General features: G+C 46.4%; 1 protein-coding gene across 4 annotated transcripts in view; it reads left to right on the top strand.

Annotated features, from left to right (window-relative positions):
* The window catches only part of RAB6A (RAB6A, member RAS oncogene family), a 64,173-nt gene that overhangs the window by 29,950 nt on the left and 8,961 nt on the right, over positions 1-25,262 (top strand). For 2 of the 4 annotated variants that reach the window (XM_082067849.1, XM_082067847.1), the window contains exons 2-6: positions 5,520-5,578; positions 11,552-11,605; positions 12,912-13,017; positions 14,721-14,832; positions 15,782-15,875. In XM_082067849.1, coding sequence (XP_081923975.1) covers positions 5,520-5,578; positions 11,552-11,605; positions 12,912-13,017; positions 14,721-14,832; positions 15,782-15,875 — 425 coding nt within the window. Of the gene's footprint in view, positions 1-5,519; positions 5,579-11,551; positions 11,606-12,709; positions 12,824-12,911; positions 13,018-14,720; positions 14,833-15,781; positions 15,876-25,262 lie in introns of all 4 variants that reach the window. The other 2 variants (XM_082067850.1, XM_082067848.1) reach the window with 2 other exon arrangements.

Raw genomic sequence — 25,262 nt, 5'->3', positions numbered from 1 at the left:
TCAGGCGTTTAGCTCTGCTAACCAAGTAACCTTCGAGAACTGGGAGAGATCGAGCGGAATTTTTTCAGCTTTACAATGAAATGACTGGATAGATCGATTATTTTGAAGATCATTTTGCTTTGCCAATACTTCTTGGTTGCGGGGCTGGGATTTTTTTGTATCGCTGATGCTTTGAAGGTGCTAAACAACAACTCGGAGATTTAAGCGTGGCTTTTCTAGAAGAATCCTTGGACAAGACATGAACCTGTAATACGGGAGAGGCAAACACATACCTAAGAAAACCTAAGACCAGCTCCTCGTCCATCACACGGCACCAATAGCACAATAATCAACGTCATTAGCAGTGGTTGGACATACAAACCTCAAAGCGGGACGAGATGATCTTCAAGAATCGGATGAACGACCTTGAAATCCCTCCGGTCACCGCCATCAGATCAAAGATCACAGAGATTAATGTATTGATTTCATCTCGCAGATGAACACTCGGGGTGTCCAGACAAAGGGGATCGATCAGCTTGACTCAATTAGTTGTTGAAGGCTTTGGATTCGGGTCCTCGGCGTTAATGGTGATTTCGCCGATAGGAACTTCACAAGTTCTCATCTTTTAACTCAGTTACGTGTCTCGGGCGCTTTGCTGCCGGTGATTCAGCTGCCAATTTAGGAGGGTGTTTGTATTTGGGCAGCTGCTTGTTTCTGCCAAACCTTTTAGGAGTTTCCTCTTGTTATATATCACAACAACCCACTTCTTTCTGTCCTATAACATAGCAATTTATCAGAATTAATGCGATTAATGTTTCCTTGTACAGCAAAACACTTTTCCCTCAACCTCGCAGAAAAAAGCACCACGCAGAGCGTTTTTAACCTTTAGGAGGGTGAGTCCCGGTGAGTAACCAGTTCAATATGATCTCTAGGTCCAAATTCTTCCAGAGCTGAAGAAAATAATCTGAATAAGTCAGATACCCATTGGAGCTGGTTTTATGTTTCTACATTGATAATCTGTGCGCTTAAGCGATGGTGGCTGAGCCACAGCTGGGCGATCGGGAGCTGATAACGTGGACTTGGCTTTTGTTAGATCAAAAGCTTCAGAACGCAGAACCCCCCCCCGACGAACCCCAGACCGCTCCTGTTGTTCAACCGCCTCACGAGAAGAGTTTCCAAAGCCGACGTTCAGGTGCAGCGTTGGAACAAATGGTTTCTCGGGTTAATCGCTTCTTAGCTTCCCTCTGCTTCAAAAGGATTCCTGGATTCCTCGCACGTAAATTCCTGTGCTGGAATGACACCCGGCAACTCTGCGTGCCAAGGGAGGGAGGAGAACCAGCTGCCCGCCCGAATAGCTCAGTTCAGGCTTTCATTACCCTCGCTTTTAAAATTGGATGCCTTTTCTGGTAGGTCTTGGTTCGGACTCGGCTTTTAGCTGTTAAATCTTGATCTACAGGAAGAAAAGAGGGTGGAGATCAGCTTTTTCTTACCACAGAATCACAGAATGGACTGGGTTGGAAAAGACCTCAGAGATCATCCAGTCCAAGCCTTGGTCCAACTCCAGTCCATTGACTAGATCATGGCACTAAGTGCCATGGCCAATCTCAGTTTAAAAACCTCCAGGGCCGGTGAGTCCAGCACCTCCCTGGGCAGCCATTCCAATCCTGACCACTCTCTCTGCACAGAATTGCTTTCTAATCTCCAGCCTCAATTTCCCCTGGCAGAGTTGAAGCCCATGGCCCCTTGTCCTATTGCTGATGCCTGGGAGAAGAGCCCAATCCCCCCCTGGCTAGAACTGCCCTTCAGGTAGTTCTAGAGAGTGCTGAGCTCAGCTCTAAGCCTCCTCTTCTCCAGACTAAACAAGCCCAGCTCCCTCAGCCTCTCCCCATAGGGCTTGTGTTCAAGTCCCTTCCCCAGTCTTGTTGCTCTTCTCTGGCCCCGCTCCAGCACTTCAATCTCTTTCCTGAGCTGAGGGGCCCAGAACTGAACACAATACTCCAGGTGTGGCCTCCCCAATGCAGAGCACAGGGGAAGGGTCACTGCCCTTGTCCTGCTGACCACGCTAAGTTACGTCTTTCTGTCACTTCTCAGTTCTGTTCACTGCGGTAAAACCCCACTCGCAGCATTTTCTTCCCCACTTTTATTCCTCTAAGGATAATGTTAACATATTTATTCTCTCTTTTTTTCATCCCAGCAGCGTACCAGAAATATTTAAGCCTAAAGGATGTCATATGCTACTGACTAATGCTGCCCTGGATGTGTTTGTGTGCCTTTAAATTTTTCAAGAGATTAAATTAACCCAGTAGATTAAAAACCACAAAACAACACCAAAACCCAACAAGGCTGAAATCTTGACCATCTTCCTTTGGTTCTAACCCTACATTTCATACCCAGTTGTTTGCAATCTGGATTTTGAGCAGCGCGTCATTATGATTCTGAACTCTGATCGTGTCCTCAAACTTGCAATCGCTCCAAAATTAAATTGGTTCTTTTTTTTTGGCAATGTTTCTTGTTATTGTTATTCTTTCTTTTTCAAGTCATGCACTGGGGATTCACCATATGCATCCCCATGGCTTTAGTGTGCAACATGTGGGATATGAGTCCCAAAGTGATTAATCTGGCCATTTTTGGGGGATATTTTCTATACTGGGAGAGGCGAGATTGCCTATGGAGTGTCCATTTTATATAGTGAATATTTAAACTTCTACCCCGCTGGCCAAGGTAACTCTTTATATCATCTAAACTTGTGAATTTCTGAAGAGAAGATTCACCGACTTTACCTTTTAATTATAGATACAGTGGGAATTGCGGCATTTCGCTTCTACCAGGATTTTTAAAGCAAGTCGTGGGGTTTTTTTTAAAGGAGAAATGGTGATTTTTCAGCAGGCGCAGTGGAATTAAACCTGTAAGCAGTTGGTATTAATACTGAAAAAGAAAACCTTGGGATGTTTGAGAACTGAAGTGCATTGAGACGCTCTATCCAAGTGTTGCTTGAAGCGGATAGTTAAATATAAGCAAGCAAGCGCCACCTTATTTTTCCCCTTGTTTTGTGAAATGAGTGAAGATACGGTGGGATACGAAATATAGAATACTTTTAGATTTTGTAGTTTCCTCCAAGAAACTATAGCGTGAAGGGAAATATTGTACCAGAAGACTTTAATGTTCTTCATGGGTTGTGACTTAGCAGAGGGAATAATTTCATGGCTTTGATTGGCACATCTGAAGAATTAAATTAGATGGTTGTGGTGCCACAAACCCATTCCTGGGGTTAATTTCAGTGGGAAAATGTTGGATTTGCTCATCTCTGTCCCGTGAGGATTTGTCCTGTACCACTTTGTGCCGTTCTACACATTTATGGGCTCCTGGGACACACTGGGATAAGGGATTCAGGGATGCTGCCCATCTGAGATGCGTTTCTTCCCAAAACCCACTCACGGAGGGGAATATTTGCTCTACCTTTGCTAAAGCAGCTTTTTTGCCTTCTGGGAAAGCTGATTATACCTGTGGTGTGGAATATGTTAAAAATTCACCCAGGAATTCAGATGTCGACACTGGGGAAAAGACTTTTCTCAAGTCTGCTGGATTCCTCTTACTTTATTGATTCTGCAGAGTTAACTGAAGTTTGCAGGTGAATTAAAAAGCTGCTTAAGTACCATACTAGAGATCTTTGGAGGTATTCTTGAGTCATTTTGGTTCTGTCTTAAATAATTTGCCTACAATTCAGAGTATTTAAATACATCGAAGTGAAGTGGGTTGTTCTTGCTGGTCCCTTCCAGGTGAGGACGGCGTGGAGCACCAAAAACATGTCCCTTGAGTCTAAATTGGGCTTAGTCCCAGCTCAGCTGGATTGCTGGTCTTACAGGAGTAGAAATTAATGTAGTGACAATGATTGTTTTAAAATGAATCTCATATTACTTGTCTTTTAAGGAAAATGAGGTGACAAAGTCTTCTGGTACCTGGCTGGAATGTTATGATACGTGGAGTTTGTGTCAGTCTGGGTTATAAGGGAATAGAGTGACTGTCAGCAAGTTTGCTGGTGACACCAAGCTGGGAGGAGTGGCTGACACGCCAGAGGCTGTGCTGCCATCAGAGACCTGGACAGGCTGAGAGTTGGGCGGGGAAACATTTAATGAAATAGAACAAGGGCAAGTGTGGAGTCTTGTATCTGGGCAGGAACAACCCCAGGTTCCAGTGTAAGTTGGGGAATGACCTATTAGAGAGCAGCGTAGGGGAAAGGGAGCTGGGGGTCCTGGGGACAGCAGGGTGACCATGAGCCAGCACTGGGCCCTTGTGGCCAGGAAGCCAATGGGACCTGGGGTGGATGAGAAGGGGGTGGTCAGTAGGTCAGAGAGGTTCTCCTGCCCCTCTGCTCTGCCCTGGGGAGACCACACCTGGAATCTTGTGTCCAGTTGTGGCCCCTGAGTTCCAGCAGGACAGGGAACTGCTGGAGAGAGTCCAGCGCAGGCACCAAGATGCTGAAGGGAGTGGAGCATCTCCCGTGTGAGGAAAGGCTGAGGGAGCTGGGGCTCTGGAGCTGGACAAGAGGACACTGAGGGGTGACTCATTCATGTTTACAGATATCTAAAGGGGGAGTGTCAGGAGGATGGAGCCAGGCTCTTCTCAGTGACAACCAGTGACAGGACAAGGGGTAATGGGTACAAACTGGAACACAAGAGGTTCCACTTAAATTTGAGAAGCAACTTGTTCCTGGTGAGGGTGGCAGAGCCTGGCCCAGGCTGCCCAGGGAGGTTGTGGAGTCTCCTTCTGTGCAGACATTCCAACCCGCCTGGACACCTTCCTGTGTAACCTCATCTGGGTGTTCCTGCTCCATGGGGGGATTGCACTGGATGAGCTTTCCAGGGCCCTTCCAACCCCTGACGTTCTGGGATTCTGTGAAATGAGGGGTTTTGACCCATTTTGACATAGTTTGTGATTTCACGTGGCCAAGCCAAGTCGCAGTTACTGTTGCTGGGGTGGATAATGATGTTTTTAACAGCTTCTGAACCCACTTGTACAAAAAAAGAGAGAATTAATCCATTATCCAAGGTGATGGGCAGATGGTGAACGAGCCTCTTGACAGCGATGCTCCTCAGTCTTGTCTTACATCCCATTGTGTGACAGACACAGAGAGGGTGACATTGAGATACACAGCCAGACGTGTTTTAAAGCAATATAGTGACCTTGTTTTAGGAGCGAGAAGAGCTGTCTCGTTTCTAATAGTTTCTTGCAGGGGTTGTCAGACCTATTACGTTTGTTCATTTGGTTCAACCAAATCTTCCGAATGACTCGGTAGTAACTGGAATGATGGAGTTACTTAAATTTTCATCTCTAAACATGAATGTTTAAGAGTCAAACTGGTGCTCAGGGTGACAGAGGAGCCAACTTAGTGACTTTGTGATTATAAGGTCAAATACCTGCTCGTTTGCTTGTAGAAAGTTCAATCGCAGACTATCGGACACAGAGTAAAACTCCTCCTGGAACCGTTTTCCAATCACTTGCACTGAAATTGTTCCTTGAATGTGTGTTTCTTTCTTTTTCAGTGGGGAAGACGTCCTTGATCACCAGGTTCATGTACGACAGCTTCGACAACACCTACCAGGTAAATCAATTCATATTACTGTATTTTATGAGGCCCCTCTGTTCCCACCGAAGGAAAAATCCACTTGTGTGCAGAGGTAACTGGATGTGCTTCAAGATGCTATTTTATGCTGTCTGCTGGAATTAATACCACAAAACTGCTTGTTGCGCCCATCCCCGTTCTGTGACTCCTTCTTTATTTATTATTCACATTGGGGCTGAAGCAGGGGTTCACTTAAAGGAGTAAATTAGATTTTAAAAACCAAAACGAACCAACCCGACAGAAAACCATGAACAAAACGACACCGCCGTGTTGCTACAGCGATTGAGGCTTTCAGGGACCTAAAGGGATCAAACCTTCTTTCCCTCGTCACTCTTAGAGGCCAAATACCATCTGTAACATCTCAGGACACCTAAACACCCAAATAATAGATTTTCTAAGACCTCAGTCTTCACTGTTTCAACTTAAAACCATTATCTCCGATCCTTTCTGTTGCGGACAAGGAGAACAGCTTAATCTTTGGCTTACCTCGTGTTTTCCTTTTATTCCAACTTTGTATCCACTGCTTCATTTTTGGTGACAAATCAACCCAAGTTGGTGCAAACTGGCTTTTCTAAATTCCAGGAGAGCTGCAGGAGAAGCAACAAAAGCACTTTAATTGCATCAAGTGTGTTTTCTCCACGCAGAACACGTTTCATGGCTCGGTTGCTGAGGTTCTAAACGCCCTAAGCTGAGAAAACCTGATGGACGCGAAGGGTTTTTTAGGGGGGTGGGAAAAGAGGTAATGGGATAAAGAAATAACAGCACTGTGAGTCCTCAGTTATTTAGTGGCTATCCAAGTATCTTGTTTAAAAGCTGGTTTGGCGTGCTGGAATACGCACCAACGCTCCCGAGGGAACAAACAGCCTTTTAAATTCTACCCACTGTAATTACACGGATGTGTGAATTCAGGGCTTTTATTTAATCTTTTGGTTTTCCGCAGTGTTTTTCTTTCAGGTCTGTTCTTTTTCTCTCCGGAGTCGTGTCCCAGTTCTTTCTCCAAGAGGTTTGACCCTCGGTGCTTGATAATAAATAGTTGTCTGCATGCCAGGCTGGTCTGACATGAAGTCCTAAATGATCGCAAAATGGACTTAAAACAATAAGAAATCTTAAGGGCTTACAAGACGGCTTCAATTTAACTATCACTGACGCGTGGTGTAAATGGGGAAATAAAACATCGGCATGAAACGGAGCTAATTGCTGTAATTAAGGTGGTACGTGGTATAGTGTTATTAGTCCAAAAAGCTCTGTTTTGCTGTGGTTATGACTGAGATAGGGCGATGTGTCCTATTCTGCTATAGCTGGAAGAAAGAATAAGTCATGAAAGCTCCAGTAATTTGCCCCAAAATCACACCCCGCATTAGTGTCAAACCACAATATCCGTTTCTGGATGCCCAGAATTATCTAGAGAACTCTCAAAACCAAGTACTGAAATGATAATGTATATTAAACTCTGTACGTGGTCAGCTGTAGGTTACTTGATGGATGATTTGCTCGATCTGGACATTTCTGATAAATTTTAAACACCCTTTTTCTGAAAACCACTCCAATTTGAACAAGGTTTTTGTGTTCAGTCGGTAAAACCAGCAAGCTGCTGTTTAATGAAGTCCGAGCTGTGCATTAGTTTTCTTTTGCTTGCCCGTAGCATATTAAGAAGCTGATTTTATGAATTGAACAAGAACTCGCTGTAACTGTGTCGAGGAGCCCCAGACACCCCAAAGGAACTTGTGCCATTGCTGGTTTGTGTTTGACCAGGACCGTGGACGTTCTGGGAAAGATTTTCCTCCTTCTGCAGCACCGCGTGAGATGTCTAATGAGAGACCAGCATTGGCAAGGGTGGTGATTCTCTGAGAACCATTGAGATTTGACAAGAGGCGACACTTCCCCTTTAGTTTCAGCCTCTTGGCGGAGGAGAGAGGACAGTGAGTTGAAAATCTGGTCTGTGACTTGGAAGATAATTCAGATTCTTCCTTTGCCTTGGGACAATCGGGTAGTGAGGTGACTGTGAACTGGCTGAAGGGAAGAAGCCAGAGAGTCGTGGTCAATGGGGCAGAGTCCAGTTGAGGCCTGGATCTAGTGCAGTGCCTCAGGGGGCAGTGCTGGGGCCGCTGTTATTCAATATATTCATCAGTGACTAGGATGAGGGAATAGAGTGACTGTCAGCAAGTTTGCTGGTGACACCAAGCTGGGCGGAGTGGGAAAAATGTAATGAACTAGAACAAGGGCAAGTGTAGAGTCTTGTATCTGGGCAGGAACAACCCCAGGTTCCAGTGTAAGTTGGGGAATGAGCTGTTGGAGAGCAGCGTAGGGGAAAGGGACCTGGGGGTCCTGGGGACAGCAGGGTGACCATGAGCCAGCACTGGGCCCTTGTGGCCAGGAAGCCAATGGGACCTGGGGTGGGTTAGAAGGGGGTGGTCAGTAGGTCAGAGAGGTTCTCCTGCCCCTCTGCTCTGCCCTGGGGAGACCACACCTGGAATATTGTGTCCAGTTGTGGCCCCTGAGTTCCAGCAGGACAGGGAACTGCTGGAGAGAGTCCAGCGCAGGGAACCAAGATGCTGAAGGGAGTGGAGCATCTCCCGTGTGAGGAAAGGCTGAGGGAGCTGGGGCTCTGGAGCTGGACAAGAGGACACTGAGGGGGGACCCTATTAATGGTGATGAATATGGAAAGGGTGAGTGTCAGGAGGATGGAGCCAGGCTCTTCTCAGTGACAACCAATGATAGGACAAGGGGCAATGGGTTCAAACTGGAACACAAGAGGTTCCACTTCAATATGAGAAGCAACTTGTTCCTGGTGAGGGTGGCAGAGCCTGGCCCAGGCTGCCCAGGGAGGTTGTGGAGTCTCCTTCTGTGCAGACATTCCAACCCGCCTGGACACCTTCCTGTGTAACCTCATCTGGGTGTTCCTGCTCCATGGGGGGATTGCACTGGATGAGCTTTCCAGGTCCCTTCCAACCCCTGACATTCTGGGATTCTGTGATTCCCTGTGTAGTTTGGGGTGATTCTGAGTGGCCTGTAAAACGCGGTACCAGCAGTTCCATATTAGCCTAGAGATGGGTGGATGGATTAAAAATTTTTCTCCTACATGACCCCACCCATAGTGTGACTCTCTCAAGCTTTTTATTTGTTCAGCTTTTTGCCTTTAAACTCGCGATTGGGCCTTACGGTGCCTCCCATCCCATTTCTGTGTGTTCCAGCATTTTGCAAGTGGGTTAAGCCTTCCTCTGTCTTAATTACAGCAATTAGCTCCATTTTATGTCCCTGTGTTTTTTTCCCCATCAATAAGCAGACTCTTCTACTTCCACATCGGACAGCTCTTCTTACAACCCATCTAGAAAGATCCCTCAAGCTTTTTTTTTCTCTTTTCATCAGAATTGCCACAAAAAAACTCATTATAGGTTATTTATTTTAATAAAAATCTGGAATGTATAATTGAATGCACTCCTTTATATCACCGCTGCTTTATATCACTGCGATATGGTTGGAACGATACAGGTGGACAAACCCCTTGGCTGGAAGCTATTTTATATATATCTCAAAGCTTGGGTGGGCTTAGTTCACATCTTGGAAGTACCAGAGCTGCCATATGTTCTCAATCTGATTAGCGCAAACGTTTTCATCGCCCGGCTCTAAACTAAGTCTCGCGCTTGGCCTTTCTGTTGCGTTTCGGCAGGAAATCTCCCTGATTTGATGCATTTCTTTGTGGCACACGGAGGGTTTTTCGGAGCTCTTGCTGCCGTGTGTGGGAGGGATGGAATGCAGGACAAGCTCAGGCAGGTTTCGACCTTTGAAGCAGAGAAAATCTGAATTTCCAGCAGTTTATCAACCAGACTGAAAATCCTGACTTGTGGATCTGGTGGAAGATCTCAGGGGTTTGTAGCTTTTCTTCTGTAAAGCACAATCAAACAGACACGAGGGAAAACAGAATCTTTGAGGCCATTTTCTGAGGAATACTCGCCCATAACAACAGAAAACAAAAGCAGAAGGTGCATTTGTCTTTTAAGGCTTCGTGCATCTCCCTGACAATTCCAATATCATCTCCCTGAGCTGCTGATGCTCCAGTTCTCAATGACAACCGAACATCACTGAGTGGTTGATTTTTCCTGGTGCTCCTGAACCAGCTGGGAAAGTTGGTTTTCTAATGTATTGTATATTTAGCTGCAAATGGAAATTCACTTTCGCTTGTTCAGTTCTGCTTTATTATCCCTTTGCAGATCTTTTTTTGGGTATTGCTCACAAGCAGGCTGGTTTCGTTCTTTATTCCCACCGCGTTTTTGATAGCGGTTAGTGATGCTTTTCTCTTTCTCTTCAACATTATATAAGGGTGTTCTCGGTGAAGCGTCTCAAAGCTCGGATGCAGTTACACCGCAGTGAGATCACAGAATCCCAGAATGTCAGGGGTTGGAAGGGACCTGGAAAGCTCATCCAGTGCAATCCCCCCATGGAGCAGGAACACCCAGATGAGGTTACACAGGAAGGTGTCCAGGCAGGTTGGAATGTCTGCAGAGAAGGAGACTCCACAACCTCCCTGGGCAGCCTGGGCCAGGCTCTGCCACCCTCACCAGGAACAAGTTTCTTGTCAAATTTAAGTGGAACCTTTTGTGTTCCAGTTTGAACCCATTACCCCTTGTCCTGTCACTGGTTGTCACCGAGAAGAGCCTGGCTCCATCCTCCTGACACTCCCCCTTTCCATATTGATCCCCATGAATGAGTCCCCCCTCAGTGTCCTCTTGTCCAGCTCCAGAGCCCCAGCTCCCTCAGCCTTTCCTCACACGGGAGATGCTCCACTCCCTTCAGCATCTTGGTGGCTGCGCTGGACTCTCTCCAGCAGTTCCCTGTCCTGCTGGAACTGAGGGGCCACAACTGGACACAATATTCCAGGTGTGGTCTCCCCAGGGCAGAGCAGAGGGGCAGGAGAACCTCTCTGACCTACTGACCACCCCCTTCTCATCCACCCCAGGTACCACTGGCTTCCTGGCCACAAGGGCCCAGTGCTGGCTCATGGTCACCCTGCTGTCCCCAGGACCCCCAGGTCCCTTTCCCCTACACTGCTCTCTAATAGGTCATTCTCCAACTTACACTGGAACCTGGGGTTGTTCCTGCCCAGATTCAAGACTCTACACTTGCCCTTGTTCTAGTTCATTAAATGTTTCCCTGCGCAACTCTCAGCCTGTCCAGGTCTCTGATGGCAGCACAGCCTCTGGCGTGTCAGCCACTCCTCCCAGCTTGGTGTCACCAGCAAACTTGCTGACAGTCACTCTATTCCCTCGTCCAAGTGATTGATGAATATATTGAATAACAGCGGCCCCCGCACTGCCCCCTGAGGCACTGCACTAGATCCAGGCCTCAACTGGACTCTGCCCCATTGACCACGACTCTCTGGCTTCTTCCCTTCAGCCAGTTCACAGTCACCTCACTCCCCGATCATCCAGCCCGCACTCCCTCAGTTCAGCTGTGAGGATGCTGTGGGAGATGGTGTCAAATGCCTTACTCACTTAGATTTAATATTAACTCAGTTAACTGAGCTTTACTTTTGTTGCAGCAGATGTGAAGATTGTCCGCTTTAATTTAATAAAAAAGGCTTAATACATTAAGATCTATGGCAGTCGGGAAGAAAACAACGTGCCCAGTTACCCTGGATCAGCGGGCGGACGCTAGTTTGGATCATATACGTAAAAATCCTTCCTGATACTCATACAACTGTATGGATTAAAATGTCAATGTGCATCAATTAAGCTTAATAACCTTTTGTGCTTTAAGATCTTTCGATGGATATTAAGGAAACTGCTTATTGAATCGTACGTATAGGTAGAGCCCTGTCTAAAAAATGGGAAAACCGCATTTTGGTGTATTTTATTTTGCAGATGCGCTACGGGTGCCGAATTCGCTCCCCTCAAAATCACTACACTCATTTTGCTTTGACCTGTTAATTGTTTTTTCTTTCATTTTTTCTTACAGGCAACGATTGGCATCGACTTCTTATCGAAAACCATGTATCTGGAGGATCGAACAGTGAGTAAGATTTTCATTGTGCTTTTCTACGGGCGGCAGGAACGAGGATCAGTGACTGTTTTAATTGCGCGGCCCGCGGGTCTGAGATCCCTGAGAAGTACAAACTTCGTCCAGGTTGACCCTTTGCTCTTTAGGGCCTGAGAAATCACCGTCTTTAAAGACAAAGATGATACAGATAGTTTGAGGGCTGCCTAATTTGGAGAAGGGGACCGTGAGTAACCCCTTCAGCAAGACAGAAAGATAAAATATAAATTGCTAAGTGTGCTAGTTAAGAAATAGCTTTGAACATTCCTTGTTTAAAAAGAAGGTTGCATTCAGCAGCAATCCACAAATGATAGTTGGTGCGGTTCTAGCTCCCAAAATGAAATCCAGGGGTTTGAAATGAGCTCGGATTCTTAATTAAGAAATTCAACTATCGAGCTGTTTGCAGGAGCAAATTATACGCGGTGCTGCGTAAGCTTGTGGTGTGGTATAAACCCACAATAAACGTGATTTATTCGAAGCAATTCAGGGGTGAGATGCGGCCCTTGCGCATCTCGCCGTGCACGTTGGTTCTAGTATACCTTATATTTTCTTTCAGAACCTTGATGGTAAGAGACATTCAGCCCCTCTGTGCGCACGTCGCTTTGCTGCGTGGCCGAGGCTTAAATAAGGAGCAATAATTAGTGTTCTATGCCCATTAAAAAGTCGCTTTAGCAGCTTTTCCAGCACTGGAGGCTCTTGTTGCGCAATACGGTGTGTGCTCTGAAATACCAACAAACCGCGGGACGGGTGCAAGCGGCAGAGCACGAAAACCTTGTGTAGACAGAACTGCGGGTGAAAATTCACGTTGGGCCCTTCAGTTTGAAAGCTGAGCTGTTCTATTTCTCCCCCTTTTGGAAGAGAAATAAGGAAATACAGCGGAGATAATTGTACACACACCAGTTTCCCTCCTGCTAACGCTTGGGAGAGATCGCTGTAAAAAAGGAGACTTAAGCTGCTCCTCCTGCATGAGTTGATCATTTTGATTTAGCGCTTTTTTTTTTTTAAAGAAAAAGAAGTAAATATTTATTCATTGATTTTTTTAGTGGCAGTTTGGCTTCTTTAATTTTCTCCCGCCCACAGATCAGGTTGCAGCTGTGGGATACTGCGGGTCAGGAACGTTTCCGTAGCCTCATTCCCAGTTACATCCGTGACTCTGCCGCTGCCGTAGTAGTTTACGATATCACAAGTAGGTATATTGCACTGGGTTTGACCTTTTTTTTTTTTTTTCTTTTTTTTTTTTTTTTCTTCTTATTTTTCTCGCTTGTTTGACTGATTTCGTTAGGTACGGTTGCAATTATGGGACACAGCAGGTCAAGAGCGGTTCAGGAGCTTGATTCCTAGCTACATTCGTGACTCCACTGTCGCAGTTGTTGTTTATGATATCACAAGTGAGTGGGGGGAATTCTGCATTTCTAATACTCTGCCCTTTCCATCCTTTAGCTTTGCATGTCCTCTCACAGTCATCTGCTCCTTCTTCATCCTGGCATGAAAAAGTAGACTTCTTTTCTTTCGTTGTAGACAATCGGTTGCTGTCGTAATGTATAAATTGTCTTACGAACGACATGGTTTTCTAACCCTTTCCTATCACGTTCTCCTGAAGCCTTAAATCCCGACCGGGCTTGTTGCACTTTACCCTCTTCCATCTGCTTTTTGATCATAATATCACCCGGGACTTTTAGTCTCAAATATGTAGATAATCCAAATACTTCACGTAGAGACTTTGTACCCATCACTGTAACTTGCTTCACTCCATTTGCCCTCCCCACCCCCCAAAAAATCGATCAATCTGGGACATGGGCTGGGGGGGAAAAACGCATTAACATCACATTTTCATTCCAATCAGCCACTTGGACATTTTGCAATGTGTAAAAACTTACCCGCTAAGCCCTTCTCCTTTAACAATTGTTCTTTCCTTTCTTACTAAGGTATGTACATTTTTGTGAACTAAAAATATTGGTGCTTCTTCAAGCCTTTTCCTTCTGTCCCTCCCCTCAGTCCAGAGCCCCCGACTTACTCGAGTTCTGTATTTACAACAAACAGCAAATGTGGTTTAGGAGAACTAAACCTTCCGACGCTTCCAGTTCTAAACCAGAATCAACTGGGAGCAACGGCCTAATGCTACAAAAACGCTCGTCTTTTCATTTATAAAGACTAGAAGATTACCTAGAAAAGCTTTAATTGTTCAAAATAGCACGTTCGTTTGGGTTAAAATTACAGGTTCGCTGCGAACTTGGGAATTCTTTTACCGGCTTAGCAAATTCAATATTACCAAGTAGTAAAGAGAAGAATTAAGACGCTGGCAAGCGCTCAAGTCTTGACTGTCTGACATACAATATATAACTATGCAGTAGAAGGCATTAAAATGAAATCAATCGATATTTGGGAGGAGCTGCTGCCCCTTTTTGCAGCTCAAATGCTGTTTGTGGAGCTCATGTAGATCAGGGTAGTTTCCAGAAATTCCTATTTTGATGCTTTTAGGGATGAATCCTCAAGAAAACGTGTCTGTGGACAGGCTCAATTGGTCTTTTTGGGTCTGTGCAGATGATTTGGAAGCTGTTTGGAACTCGGCGTTCGATAATTAAAGAGTTGCTCGTGTATTGTATAATTGATATTTCCTAGAGCCTACCAAGTAAAGATGTGATTACTTTGCACATATTGTGTACCTGGTATTAAGTACTTTTGAGAAGCAATGAAACCGTAGGAATCTCTTGCTCCAGATGCACAAGCCATGAGTAGCGTAGAATACAATTCGCACTCTCCATATAAAATATTTTACGTTGATCTAAAAATAAAAAGGTCTAACACACCAGTGATGAGACTTCTTGATTGAGACGCTATCAAAACCAACTTCTAGCTCAACTCAATTCATTCCCTGGCTTTGAATTCACCTGGAGTGAATTCCCCCCCCATCAACGCCAAAATTTTCATCTATTCAGTGTGGAAAGACCGAAGTTTTCGCTCGCCGGTTCTTCATCGCTCTGCGATGCCGATTCCAGAGCGTATGAAGCTTTGATTTGAGATATAAAGCTGTGTTTTGCGGCGATGTGTGAGGAATATCGCGGTGATCACCCTCTCCGCTGTTCTCCGGTAGATGTCAACTCGTTCCAGCAGACAACGAAATGGATCGACGACGTCCGAACGGAACGGGGCAGCGACGTCATCATCATGCTGGTGGGAAATAAAACAGATCTAGCGGATAAGAGGTAAGAACTCACCTTTAAATGCATTTCTTAAAAAGAACGTTTGCTTTTTTATTCTATTTTTCTTTTCAAAATGCTCAAGCTTGTTTTGAAGGTGCCGGAAACAGCCGCGACTAGAGAAATAAACTTCCCTCATTTGGTTAAGTTTCCAGCACAATGAGTCAAGAAGCTGTCACCAGCTTGTTCATATAACAAGAAAGGAGCGTTAACTGCAACCTCCATCACTAAATTAATAAGCTAAAGTCATTACAAATATTCACGATTAATAGATTTGCTCAGGTATAAATGAACGGCGCAAGTAATCCTCCCGTTTAAAACTCTTTGGGGGTTTTTGTCAGTTGGCAAACTTCAATATTTGGACTAGAAGTTGTGCATCTTCAGCTTTTGCTGCGTGGTGTTCTCTGCTTGGTTTGCCATTAACACAAAGGAGTGAGAGGTCACAAAGGTAAAACCTAAAGCAAGAGGGAAGTGGTCTGGATTCGATCCAATTCCCTGTTTCCTCAGAACAGCTTCACTCGTGTCTCTTCGTATTTCTAACAACCTTTTTTATGGCATTCATATGCTCTTGGTCTTCTTTTAAGGTAGTTGGGTAAGCTGCAAGTTCACAATGGTTATTGGGCATTTAAATCTTATCGATTGCTAATTGTTCAGACAGAAAAGCACAACGTCCTGGGCAGGACGTAGAGAAATCTTATATGTTCTGCTGGGAGCCCAAGCTCTATTTTGTGAGCTATTTTGTGCCGTAAAGCCCATCTGATACCATAAAATGGTGACATTTATCTACAGCTGTGCTCAGGTTTTCCCTGTGTGCGGGGAAGGAAAAAATGAAATGCTTTCTGAACCATAATAAAACAGTCACCTGAAGATGAAAATCTTAATTTTCAAGGTGTTTGTCTATTTTTTGGTGTTAATTTTGTTTTTTTTTTTATTATTTCTGTCTTATCTTCTCCAGACAAGTGTCCATTGAGGAAGGAGAAAGAAAAGCCAAAGAGCTGAATGTAATGTTCATCGAAACTAGCGCAAAAGCGGGATACAATGTAAAACAGGTGAGAACGCGGTGGCCGAAGCTGCTTCTGTTGGTCCATCCTTGTGTAACTGGAGATGTCCCAGACAAGGGTGTCAGGGGGACCTTTGTGGTCTGTATGCAGCAAATAACATCTGAGTTGACTTGTTGGCTGAGCAGCAAATGACTTGGAGCTTCTTGAAGAAGCTTCGTGGGTGTGGAATTGTATTAGGAAGAGTTTATTCGTGGAACGGGCTGTCGGGCATTGGAACAGGCTGCCCTGGGCAGTGGTGGAGTCACCATCCCTGGAGGGGTTGAAAATACGCAGAGATGAGGTTCTCAGGAACATGGGGTAGTGCTGGGGCTGGGGGAGCAATTAGACTCAATGATCTTAAAAATCTTTTCCCACCCAAATGGTTCCATGGTTCTGTACCTTCCTGGATTCTTGCAAATCCAGATTTGGCGTTTAGGTTGAAGGGATTAAGGCATGAGGCAAAAAGTTGGACAAATATCGATCTGAGGAACTTTCTGATATCGATTCGGTGAATAAACGCGGGCAAACCAGTCAAGGAGGAGCATCAAATTGTGGTCAATGGGGCAGAGTCCAGCTGAGGCCTGGATCTAGTGCAGTGCCTCAGGGGGCAGTGCTGGGGCCACTGTTATTCAATATATTCATCAGTGACTTGGACGAGGGAATAGAGTGACTGTCAGCAAGTTTGCTGGTGACACCAAGCTGGGAGGAGTGGCTGACACGCCAGAGGCTGTGCTGCCATCAGAGACCTGGACAGGCTGAGAGTTGGGCGGGGGAAATTTAATGAAATAGAACAAGGGCAAGTGTAGAGTCTTGGATCTGGGCAGGAACAACCCCAGGTTCCAGTGTAAGTTGGGGAATGACTTATTAGAGGGCAGTGTAGGGGAAAGGGACCTGGGGGTCCTGGGGACAGCAGGGTGACCATGAGCCAGCACTGGGCCCTTGTGGCCAGGAAGCCAATGGTACCTGGGGTGGGTTAGAAGGGGTGGTCAGTAGGTCAGAGAGGTTCTCCTGCCCCTCTGCTCTGCCCTGGGGAGACCACACCTGGAATATTGTGTCCAGTTGTGGCCCCTGAGTTCCAGCAGGACAGGGAACTGCTGGAGAGAGTCCAGCGCAGCCACCAGGATGCTGAAGGGAGTGGAGCATCTCCCGTGTGAGGAAAGGCTGAGGGAGCTGGGGCTCTGGAGCTGGACAAGAGGAGACTGAGGGGCGACCTCATTAATGGTTATAAATATATAAAGGGTGAGTGTCAGGAGGATGGAGCCAGACTCTTCTTGGTGACAACCAGTGGTAGGACAAGGGGTAATGGGTTCAAAGTGGAACACAAGAGGATCCACTTAAATCTGAGAAGGAACCTTTTCCTGATGAGGGTGCCAGAGCCTGGCCCAGGCTGCCCAGGGAGGTTGTGGAGTCTCCTTCTCTGCAGACATTCCAACCCGCCTGGACACCTTCCTGTGTAACCTCATCTGGGTGTTCCTGCTCCATGGGGGGATTGCACTGGATGAGCTTTCCAGGTCCCTTCCAACCCCTGACGTTCTGGGATTCTGTGAGCGTGATGGCCCAAAATGCTTCCACAGGACAGTGAGACTGTGTAAGGTGTCGTTCCCACTCTGTTGGAAAGCAAATATTCTTGGACAACCTGAGCTGTTTATTTTTGGTAGATGATGAGTTGGTGAGTCCTGGAAGCAGCAAAATCTCCTTTGAGCTGCTGCAACTGCAGCAAAATCAGATTTTATGCTGCAAGATGAGCCACAGCTCTTTAAATTCCAACGTTGTAACACTTGTGTTAATGGAGATACATCGCTTGGCAAACGGGGAACTGGTCAAAGTAGGAAACGCCAGGGAACTGATCTGGCGTGTACAGGAAAGAAATTATGTTTGAGCTTATTAGTTAAGTCAGGAAATAGGCTCACTAGCAGATCTTGAATACAGAATTAGAGCCGTATGTCCCTACCAACTCGGTACATAATGGGAAGCTGATTTTTATCATCCATCTCATGATTTCTCAGCTGGAATCGTGGCTGATAAAGCATTTGGCAGCTGGTTTTATGGTAGGAAGAGGCGCAGGAGCGCAAGGTGAAGACGTTCATTCTTGGGTGTCTCCACATATGTATATAATCACATAATGTATATTTTATATACAGTTACTCAAGTAGTTTCTATGAAGAGTTTTATCAAGGGTTGCTAAGACAGGTTTATAAATTACTTTGTGTGTCATATACAGGATAAAGGGTCTGTTATTAAAATATCCCTTGGCGTTGTATATTAATAGCAAAATGATTCCCTCTCTAATAGAATAATTAGACGTGTTAACTCAGCGCTGCCTTTGGCGCCTTAGCGAGCAGAGCAGCCTTCGCTTGCAGGACCCACCAATTATCCTGCCACAACACGGGGGCTGTTCTGTAATTAAAACTTGGATTCTGCGCTGGAATCCTTCATGTTTCCTAAGACGAGGGGATGCGCGCTTAGAGGAGTGATGATGAAGGTGAAGAAGCTCTGTGGTCCCTCTTTCCTTGAGGGAGTTGCTGATACATCTCCAGAAATCCGTGTCCGAGCCTGTGAGGTCGCTCGTGGCTTTCGGGGCCACTTGGAACCCTGATGATTCGAGACGTAAGCAGGAAAATCTCATATGCTGCGCCCGTTGTCCCTTTTGGAATAAAACATGTGCCTTCTAAAGCTCCCGCAGCCTCCGTCATGGAGGGTGGAACCTCCGTTTAATGCATTACGAAGGAACACACTTTGGCTTTTTATATTTGATGCTGAAGGGATTGTAGTAACGAGATTGTCGGAGCATAAAGCCATTTCTGTCGCTCTACCCCCCTAGAGAAAAATCTCGGTTGTATAATGGAAGTCTAGACAAATTACGCCTCTGATTTTAATTGCCAGGTAAGACTATTTCTGTCAGAAAACACGTTTGGTGGTAAGAAGTGGCGGTGGGAACCCGGGGGCTACTTTCCTCTGTATTAAATGGAAGATTTAGTGTTCAGAGACAGAATTCCTGTTCTTCACTCGCACCAATGAACAGCAATATCTCCAGAACTTGGGGCTGTTACGTCTCTGTTCTTTCTGCGTTTTGCTCCTTGTGTTCCAGGCCTGGGATTTTCAGGAACGTCAAAGCTGCAGAATATTTGAAACTCTCATTTTTTATTAGTTTAATAAACAGTCGTTGAAACAATTCTCAAAGGATAAGACTAGATGGCCTTTGGAGGTCCTTCCAACCCAAACTGTTCTATGATTCTATGGCTTTTAATGCCACTAGTTATCCAGTTCTCTCTTTTCCTTGCAGCTCTCTATTGAAAGGTAGGAATTTATTTTACTGACTTGTCAATAAATTCCTCCCCAATGAAACTGGAAAGCGATTGGGTACAACTGCAGAAGGGATTCCTGTCCCGTAACCTGTATAAATCGCTCTGAATGCAAATTCGACCTTCCTGTAACTAATAAATTGTACCCGTAATAAATTCTGGTTCTGCAGAACAACGTTGATTTTCATAGAGGATTTTCACTTCAGGTCTCAAATGATTTCCGATACAACGTTTGTATTTTGACTACCCATAATGAAACACATTGATGTGAAAACCATAGTGCCAGATGTTAAATATTAACGTGAAGGTGAGTCTTGCACTAGTCCACTCGTGTGTAGGTTCAGATTCAGCAGTTACCACGTGCAGCTTTGATAGTGTGTGTGAGATTAGGGAACATGAACTGGTTTGGGTTGGTTTTTCCTCCATGCCAGACTCTTGCCTGACACTATTAAAGCTTCTCAGGTTGTTGGTGCTTCACTTGGCAGCCTTGAGCGGTTTAGAAAAGCTGGTGAAACGCTGTCGTTTCCACACTGTTCTCCTGGATCTGGACCCCGTGCCCTGGGTCAAAGGTGGGGAATGGCTCAAGTGAATGCACTTGGAGTTGAACCCCATGTCCTCCTTTATTGGCATTTGTGCATTTCCATCCCTTTCTCATTAAGATTTTGCTTTCTGTGCAGTGTTGGGTGTAAAAACCTTCATGTTACCAGTTCCAGAACCAGCTCTATTTTTCACTAATGCCTCATGTCAGGCCCACCAAAGCTTGCTTGCTTTCTTTCCATTGTCTCTTTTAGGTGAGAAATGTGAATTCCAGTGTGGTACTGGGAGGCCAAACCTCAAATCCTGGTGTCTGTTTTGGGCCCCTCACGCACGTGCTCTAGTTTACCCGGAATCCACAGGCCTGATGGAGACTTCGGTGGATGAAACAGCCTCAAGTTGCGCCAGGGGAGGTTGAGGTTGGATGTGGGGAACAATTTCTTCCCCAAAGGGCTGTGGGGCATTGGAACAGGCTGCCCAGGGCAGTGCTGGAGTCACCATCCCTGGAGGGGTTGAAAATACACAGAGATGAGGTTCTCAGGGCCATGGGGCAGTGCCAGGGGTGGGCTGTGGTTGGACACGATGATCTTGAGGGGCTTTTCCAACCAAAACAATTCTATGATTCTATTTATATTGGCCCAGGGGATGCTGCTGTCACAGAGGCACCCTGAGGTTTGTTTAAGGGACAACAGGCTCCAAAACAACTTTTATTAAACCGGTGAGAAACGGGGTTTTAGCACTCCAAAGTGACTTAAATAAAGGTTCGGATACCAGTTGAGGAAATTATTAAGGGGCAGCAACTAATACAACAGGCGGTCCACAGTGTGCATGCATGTGGCTTCACCAAAAACAATGCCGGAGCCGGCCCTGAGTCTGAGACGAATACACGCTTGCCTGAACACGGTGTGGGATTATCTTTATAGAGATACACCTACTCGTAGTGAATACGGAAAGTGTACACTCGCGATTCTGCGAGGGTAAATTTATAATACACTCGCAATCCTGCGAGGGTTAATTTACTTACACGTGCAAGTGTGCACGGAATATTACACGTGCTTATGTGGAAGCACGGGAGGAAAATACACCAGCGATTGTGCGAGGAAATAATTTATACACGTGCTCGTATTGAGCACGGAAAGTTACACGTGCAAATGTGCACGGAGAGTACACGTGCTTGTATTAAGCACGGAAAGTACGCGTGCAAATGTGCACGGAAGGAAAATACACCCGCGATTCTGCGAGGATTAATTTTACACGCGCTCGTATTGAGCACGGAAAGTTACACGTGCAAATGTGCATGGAAAGTATAAATATACTCGCAATCCTGCGAGAAGTTTTACTCACAGCCGTGGCGGCGAGGCAAGCGGAGTCTCCATCCCGGGGGGGCTCTCAGCGGCAGCATCTTGCTCGTGCTCCGAGAGACCCACGACAATGGGCCGAGTCTCGATGAGAATCCCGTTTTTATATGATCAGATCTGACTGTAGGCATTCCAGAAGCTTCTCTGCACCCCCACACTGGCTGTGGGTGCCCCTGAAGCCTCCAAACATCCCCCACACTGGCCGCAGGCGCCCAGCGGCTCCCTGGTGCCTCGGCACTCCCTTCTCATAATGGCCCTGGCCAGGGGGCTCTGGGGCCAAACAAAAGAAGCTGTTGGCCTCAAGTAGCAGAGAGAGAGGGAGATGTGCCTACTCCTTCCATACTGAAGGAGGGTGGGGGAGAGAGGGGGGTTTGCATTCTGCCACAGCTGCCCATGAGGTTTCAGAGTCGGTGTTTGCCCCGTTAAGGGTATAGAAGAAGCTTCATGTCTTGTGCTGCTTGGGGATAGTAATGGCTGAGACAGTCAGTGGGGAGCCAGGGTACTTTTGACCTTGTGTGCTACTTTTAGCTGCTTTTTGATCCTTTTCTGCTGGAAGGCAGGTCTGATAAGAGGAATGGGCATTGTCTTCAGCTCTGTGCTCTCCACAGCTGTCCTACAAATCCACAGTGCCCGACTTTATAGTGTGACTCCAGAAGGGGAGTTGCCCCAGACTTCAAACAGCATGTATTTCAATGCCAGCATCTTCTGCCAACAAAGAAATAGAGGAGAACATGCTGCTGATGGGCTTTTTTTGCCATTCCCCTGTGATGTGAAATGGGACGGCTCAGGACAGCACTTCAGCTGACACAGTTCTGGGGTCAAAGGTGGCTGTGAGTAACCTGGGGCTTGGTACAGAGGCTTGGAGGTGGATCTTCATCTAGAGCCACAGAGTCATTTTGGTTGGAAAAGACTCTTAAGATCATTGATTCCAACTGTTCCCCCACTCCTGGCGCTGCCCCATGTCCTGAGAACCTCATGTCTGTCTGTCCAGCCCTCCAGGGATGGTGACTCCAGCACTGCCCTGGGCAGCCTGTTCCAATGCCCCACAGCCCTTTGGGGAAGAAATTGTTCCCCACATCCAACCTCAACCTCCCCTGGTGCAACTTGAGGCTACAGAGGGTTTGCAGCCTGGGCTGGTGCTGGACACGACAGGCTTGCATTTTATGACTTCTCTGGTGCTTCTTTTCCCTAAGGACCGATCTGATGAGCTGCTGGGACAAGCCTCATCTCTTCCAGTTGCACATTCGAACTAGATTGTAACACACAGCTGCTGTCTGCTCTTGGATCTGTTAAAGTCGACTGCCTGAAAGGAGCTTGGAGCCAGGGGGGTCGGGCTCTGCTCCCCAGGAACAAGCGCCAGGAGCAGAGGAAACGGCCTCAAGTTGCACCAGGGGAGGTTGAGGTTGGATGTGGGGAACAATTTCTTCCCCAAAGGGCTGTGGGGCATTGGAACAGGCTGCCCAGGGCAGTGCTGGAGTCACCATCCCTGGAGGGTTGGACAGACGGACATGAGGTTCTCAGGACATGGGGCAGTGCCAGCAGTGGGCTGTGGTTGGACTTGGTGATCTTGAGGGTCTTTTCCAACCAAAATGACTCTGTGATTCCAAGGCAGGGCTGTCTCAGGTCACCAGGGTCCTGTGCACTCGCTGTTCCTTCTGGCTTTGGAGAGGAGGCGTTGAAGGAAAAAGGAGTGGATGATATTACAGAGTCAAAATGGTGATAGTTTTATTCTGGGGTTAAACCGATGCAATAGAGGGGGAAAAACGGCTTTTGCATCCCACAGGTTTTAGCAGAGACCGATTGCCAAGAGAACCTTAAGCCTGAGGCCAGAAGTAGACAACTCGCTTCAGTTAATGCAGAGAATTAGCGTCTGATTCACTTTATTTACCAGCCCTGAACAAGCTTTGAAAGACCTTGAGCTTCAGTGTCTATCCGGGCAGTCTGCATTTCAGGAAATCTTTTTGTTTCATGCCCAGAATGTGTCAGGGCTCATTTCAGCGTCTGGTAGGGGCGGGAGAGCCGCGATCCCTCCGTCCCGCGGTCCCCGTCGCGCTCCGCGTCGCTCTCAAAGGGCTCAATGTGCCGTTTGGCACAGGAACTTTCTCACGGCAGCAGCGAAGGGAGCGCGGCCCCTCCATCGACCCCCTTTTCACATCTCCCAGCTCGGCTCTTTCTCCTTTATTTCTGTCCATCTGATGGGCGAAAATTATTCTTTGAGTTGTGCCGCTCGCCTCGGAGAATGAGAATTAGGGAAACATTTTGCGGTGGGGAACAGGCTTTTCCACCTGGACCGCGATCCCTCCTGTCCTTTCCATATCGCTGCGGTGACAACATCTTATTTTCCATGTCTACTATCATTGTGACACTGATCTGCTTGGGATTTATTGGCTGGAGCAGTCGGAAAGGCACAATTTGGCAAATGACTTGAAACGAACGGCGAGAGACGAGGGTTTGTGTGTGGGTTTTTATCTTCTTTTTTGCGTGTATACATATACTATATTATATATATATATTTTTATATATATATATATATATATGACCTTTTTCATTGCTGTGAAGCCAGAAGGTCCCTGCGTCGAAAGCTCCTTTGGAACCATCAGGAACGTTCCCTAATTGGATTTGTTCCCATATGCTGGGGCTGATAAGCACAAGGTTAATAAGACAGAAAGTTGATTCTTTTTCCCTTAGTCACCAAATGCTTTTTTTTTTCAGTCAAAAGAATTTAGAGGCGAAACACCGCTAAAGCGTCATTTATTCCTGCTCTTCACGTAAAGAAAGGGTTAGTGTATTTTCAACACTTGGCCTTTCTGTCAGCAGCTTGGTTTACATTTAAATTGAAATTCCAGTCGGCTCCCATCAATAGCGGGTTTTTTTAAGGCTCCCCACCTCCTCCCCTGTATAAAACACATCCCTGCATATTATACAAGGGTGGAATAGAATAAACAGCAATGCCACACTTTAAAGTACCACAGTATAAACTGGGGAATGACCTATTAGAGAGCAGTGTAGGGGAAAGGGACCTGGGGGTCCTGGGGACAGCAGGGTGACCATGAGCCAGCACTGGGCCCTTGTGGCCAGGAAGCCAATGGTACCTGGGGTGGATGAGAAGGGGGTGGTCAGTAGGTCAGAGAGGTTCTCCTGCCCCTCTGCTCTGCCCTGGGGAGACCACACCTGGAATCTTGTGTCCAGTTGTGGCCCCTGAGTTCCAGCAGGACAGGGAACTGCTGGAGAGAGTCCAGCGCAGCCACCAAGATGCTGAAGGGAGTGGAGCATCTCCCGTGTGAGGAAAGGCTGAGGGAGCTGGGGCTCTGGAGCTGGACAAGAGGACACTGAGGGGTGACTCATTCGTGGGGATCAATATGGAAAGGGTGAGTGTCAGGAGGATGGAGCCAGGATCTTCTCGGTGACAACCAATGACAGGACAAGGGGTAATGGGTGCAAACTGGAACACAGGAGGTTCCACTTAAATTTGAGAAGAAACTTGTTCCTGGTGAGGGTGGCAGAGCCTGGCCCAGGCTGCCCAGGGAGGTTGTGGAGTCTCCTTCTGTGCAGACATTCCAACCCGCCTGGACACCTTCCTGTGTAACCTCAGCTGGGTGTTCCTGCTCCATGGGGGGATTGCACTGGATGAGCTTTCCAGGGCCCTTCCAACCCCTGACATTCTGGGATTCTGTGAAAATGATTTGTTTTGAATTCTTCTTCCACCCGGATTGGCAAAGAGCTGCATGAAATGCTGCGTTTCCTTCTTTCTGAGAGAGCAAAGATGTCAAGCGAGCAGCCTCATTTAGGTACAACCTGGTAGGGTTTTACTACACTCTGTTGTGTATCCATCCCTAAAACTGGTGGGAGGGATTTTCTTTTTCTCCCCTTCTGAAACTGTAGCTGATAGTTGAATATTTTGTGATGCAGCCTGATGACCTTCCCTAATCCTTTTAGTTCTTTTTTTGCCCCCAGAAGTCACAAAGTGGTTTTCCCTTCATAAAACTGAAGTTCATATCCATTGATCAACCCGTGAAATCTCCCTGAAGATTGAACATTTTAAGAGTAGAAGGAATTTGAGGGACAAAGCCCATTAAAAGAAGGAAAGTCAGGACCTTCTGTACCCAAATGTGATTGAGTTTATTGTAGATTTAAAGGCAAATAAAACATTGCTTGCAGGTTCAAATATAACACTGAAACTTCTAAGGCTTCCAGAGGAAGAT

The sequence above is a fragment of the Streptopelia decaocto genome (genome assembly GCF_964273445.1).
Source record: "Streptopelia decaocto genome assembly, chromosome: 1".
Lineage (NCBI taxonomy): Eukaryota > Metazoa > Chordata > Aves > Columbiformes > Columbidae > Streptopelia > Streptopelia decaocto.
The sequence above is the reverse complement of the archived record's forward strand: the minus strand, read 5'-3'. Positions and strand labels throughout refer to the sequence as shown.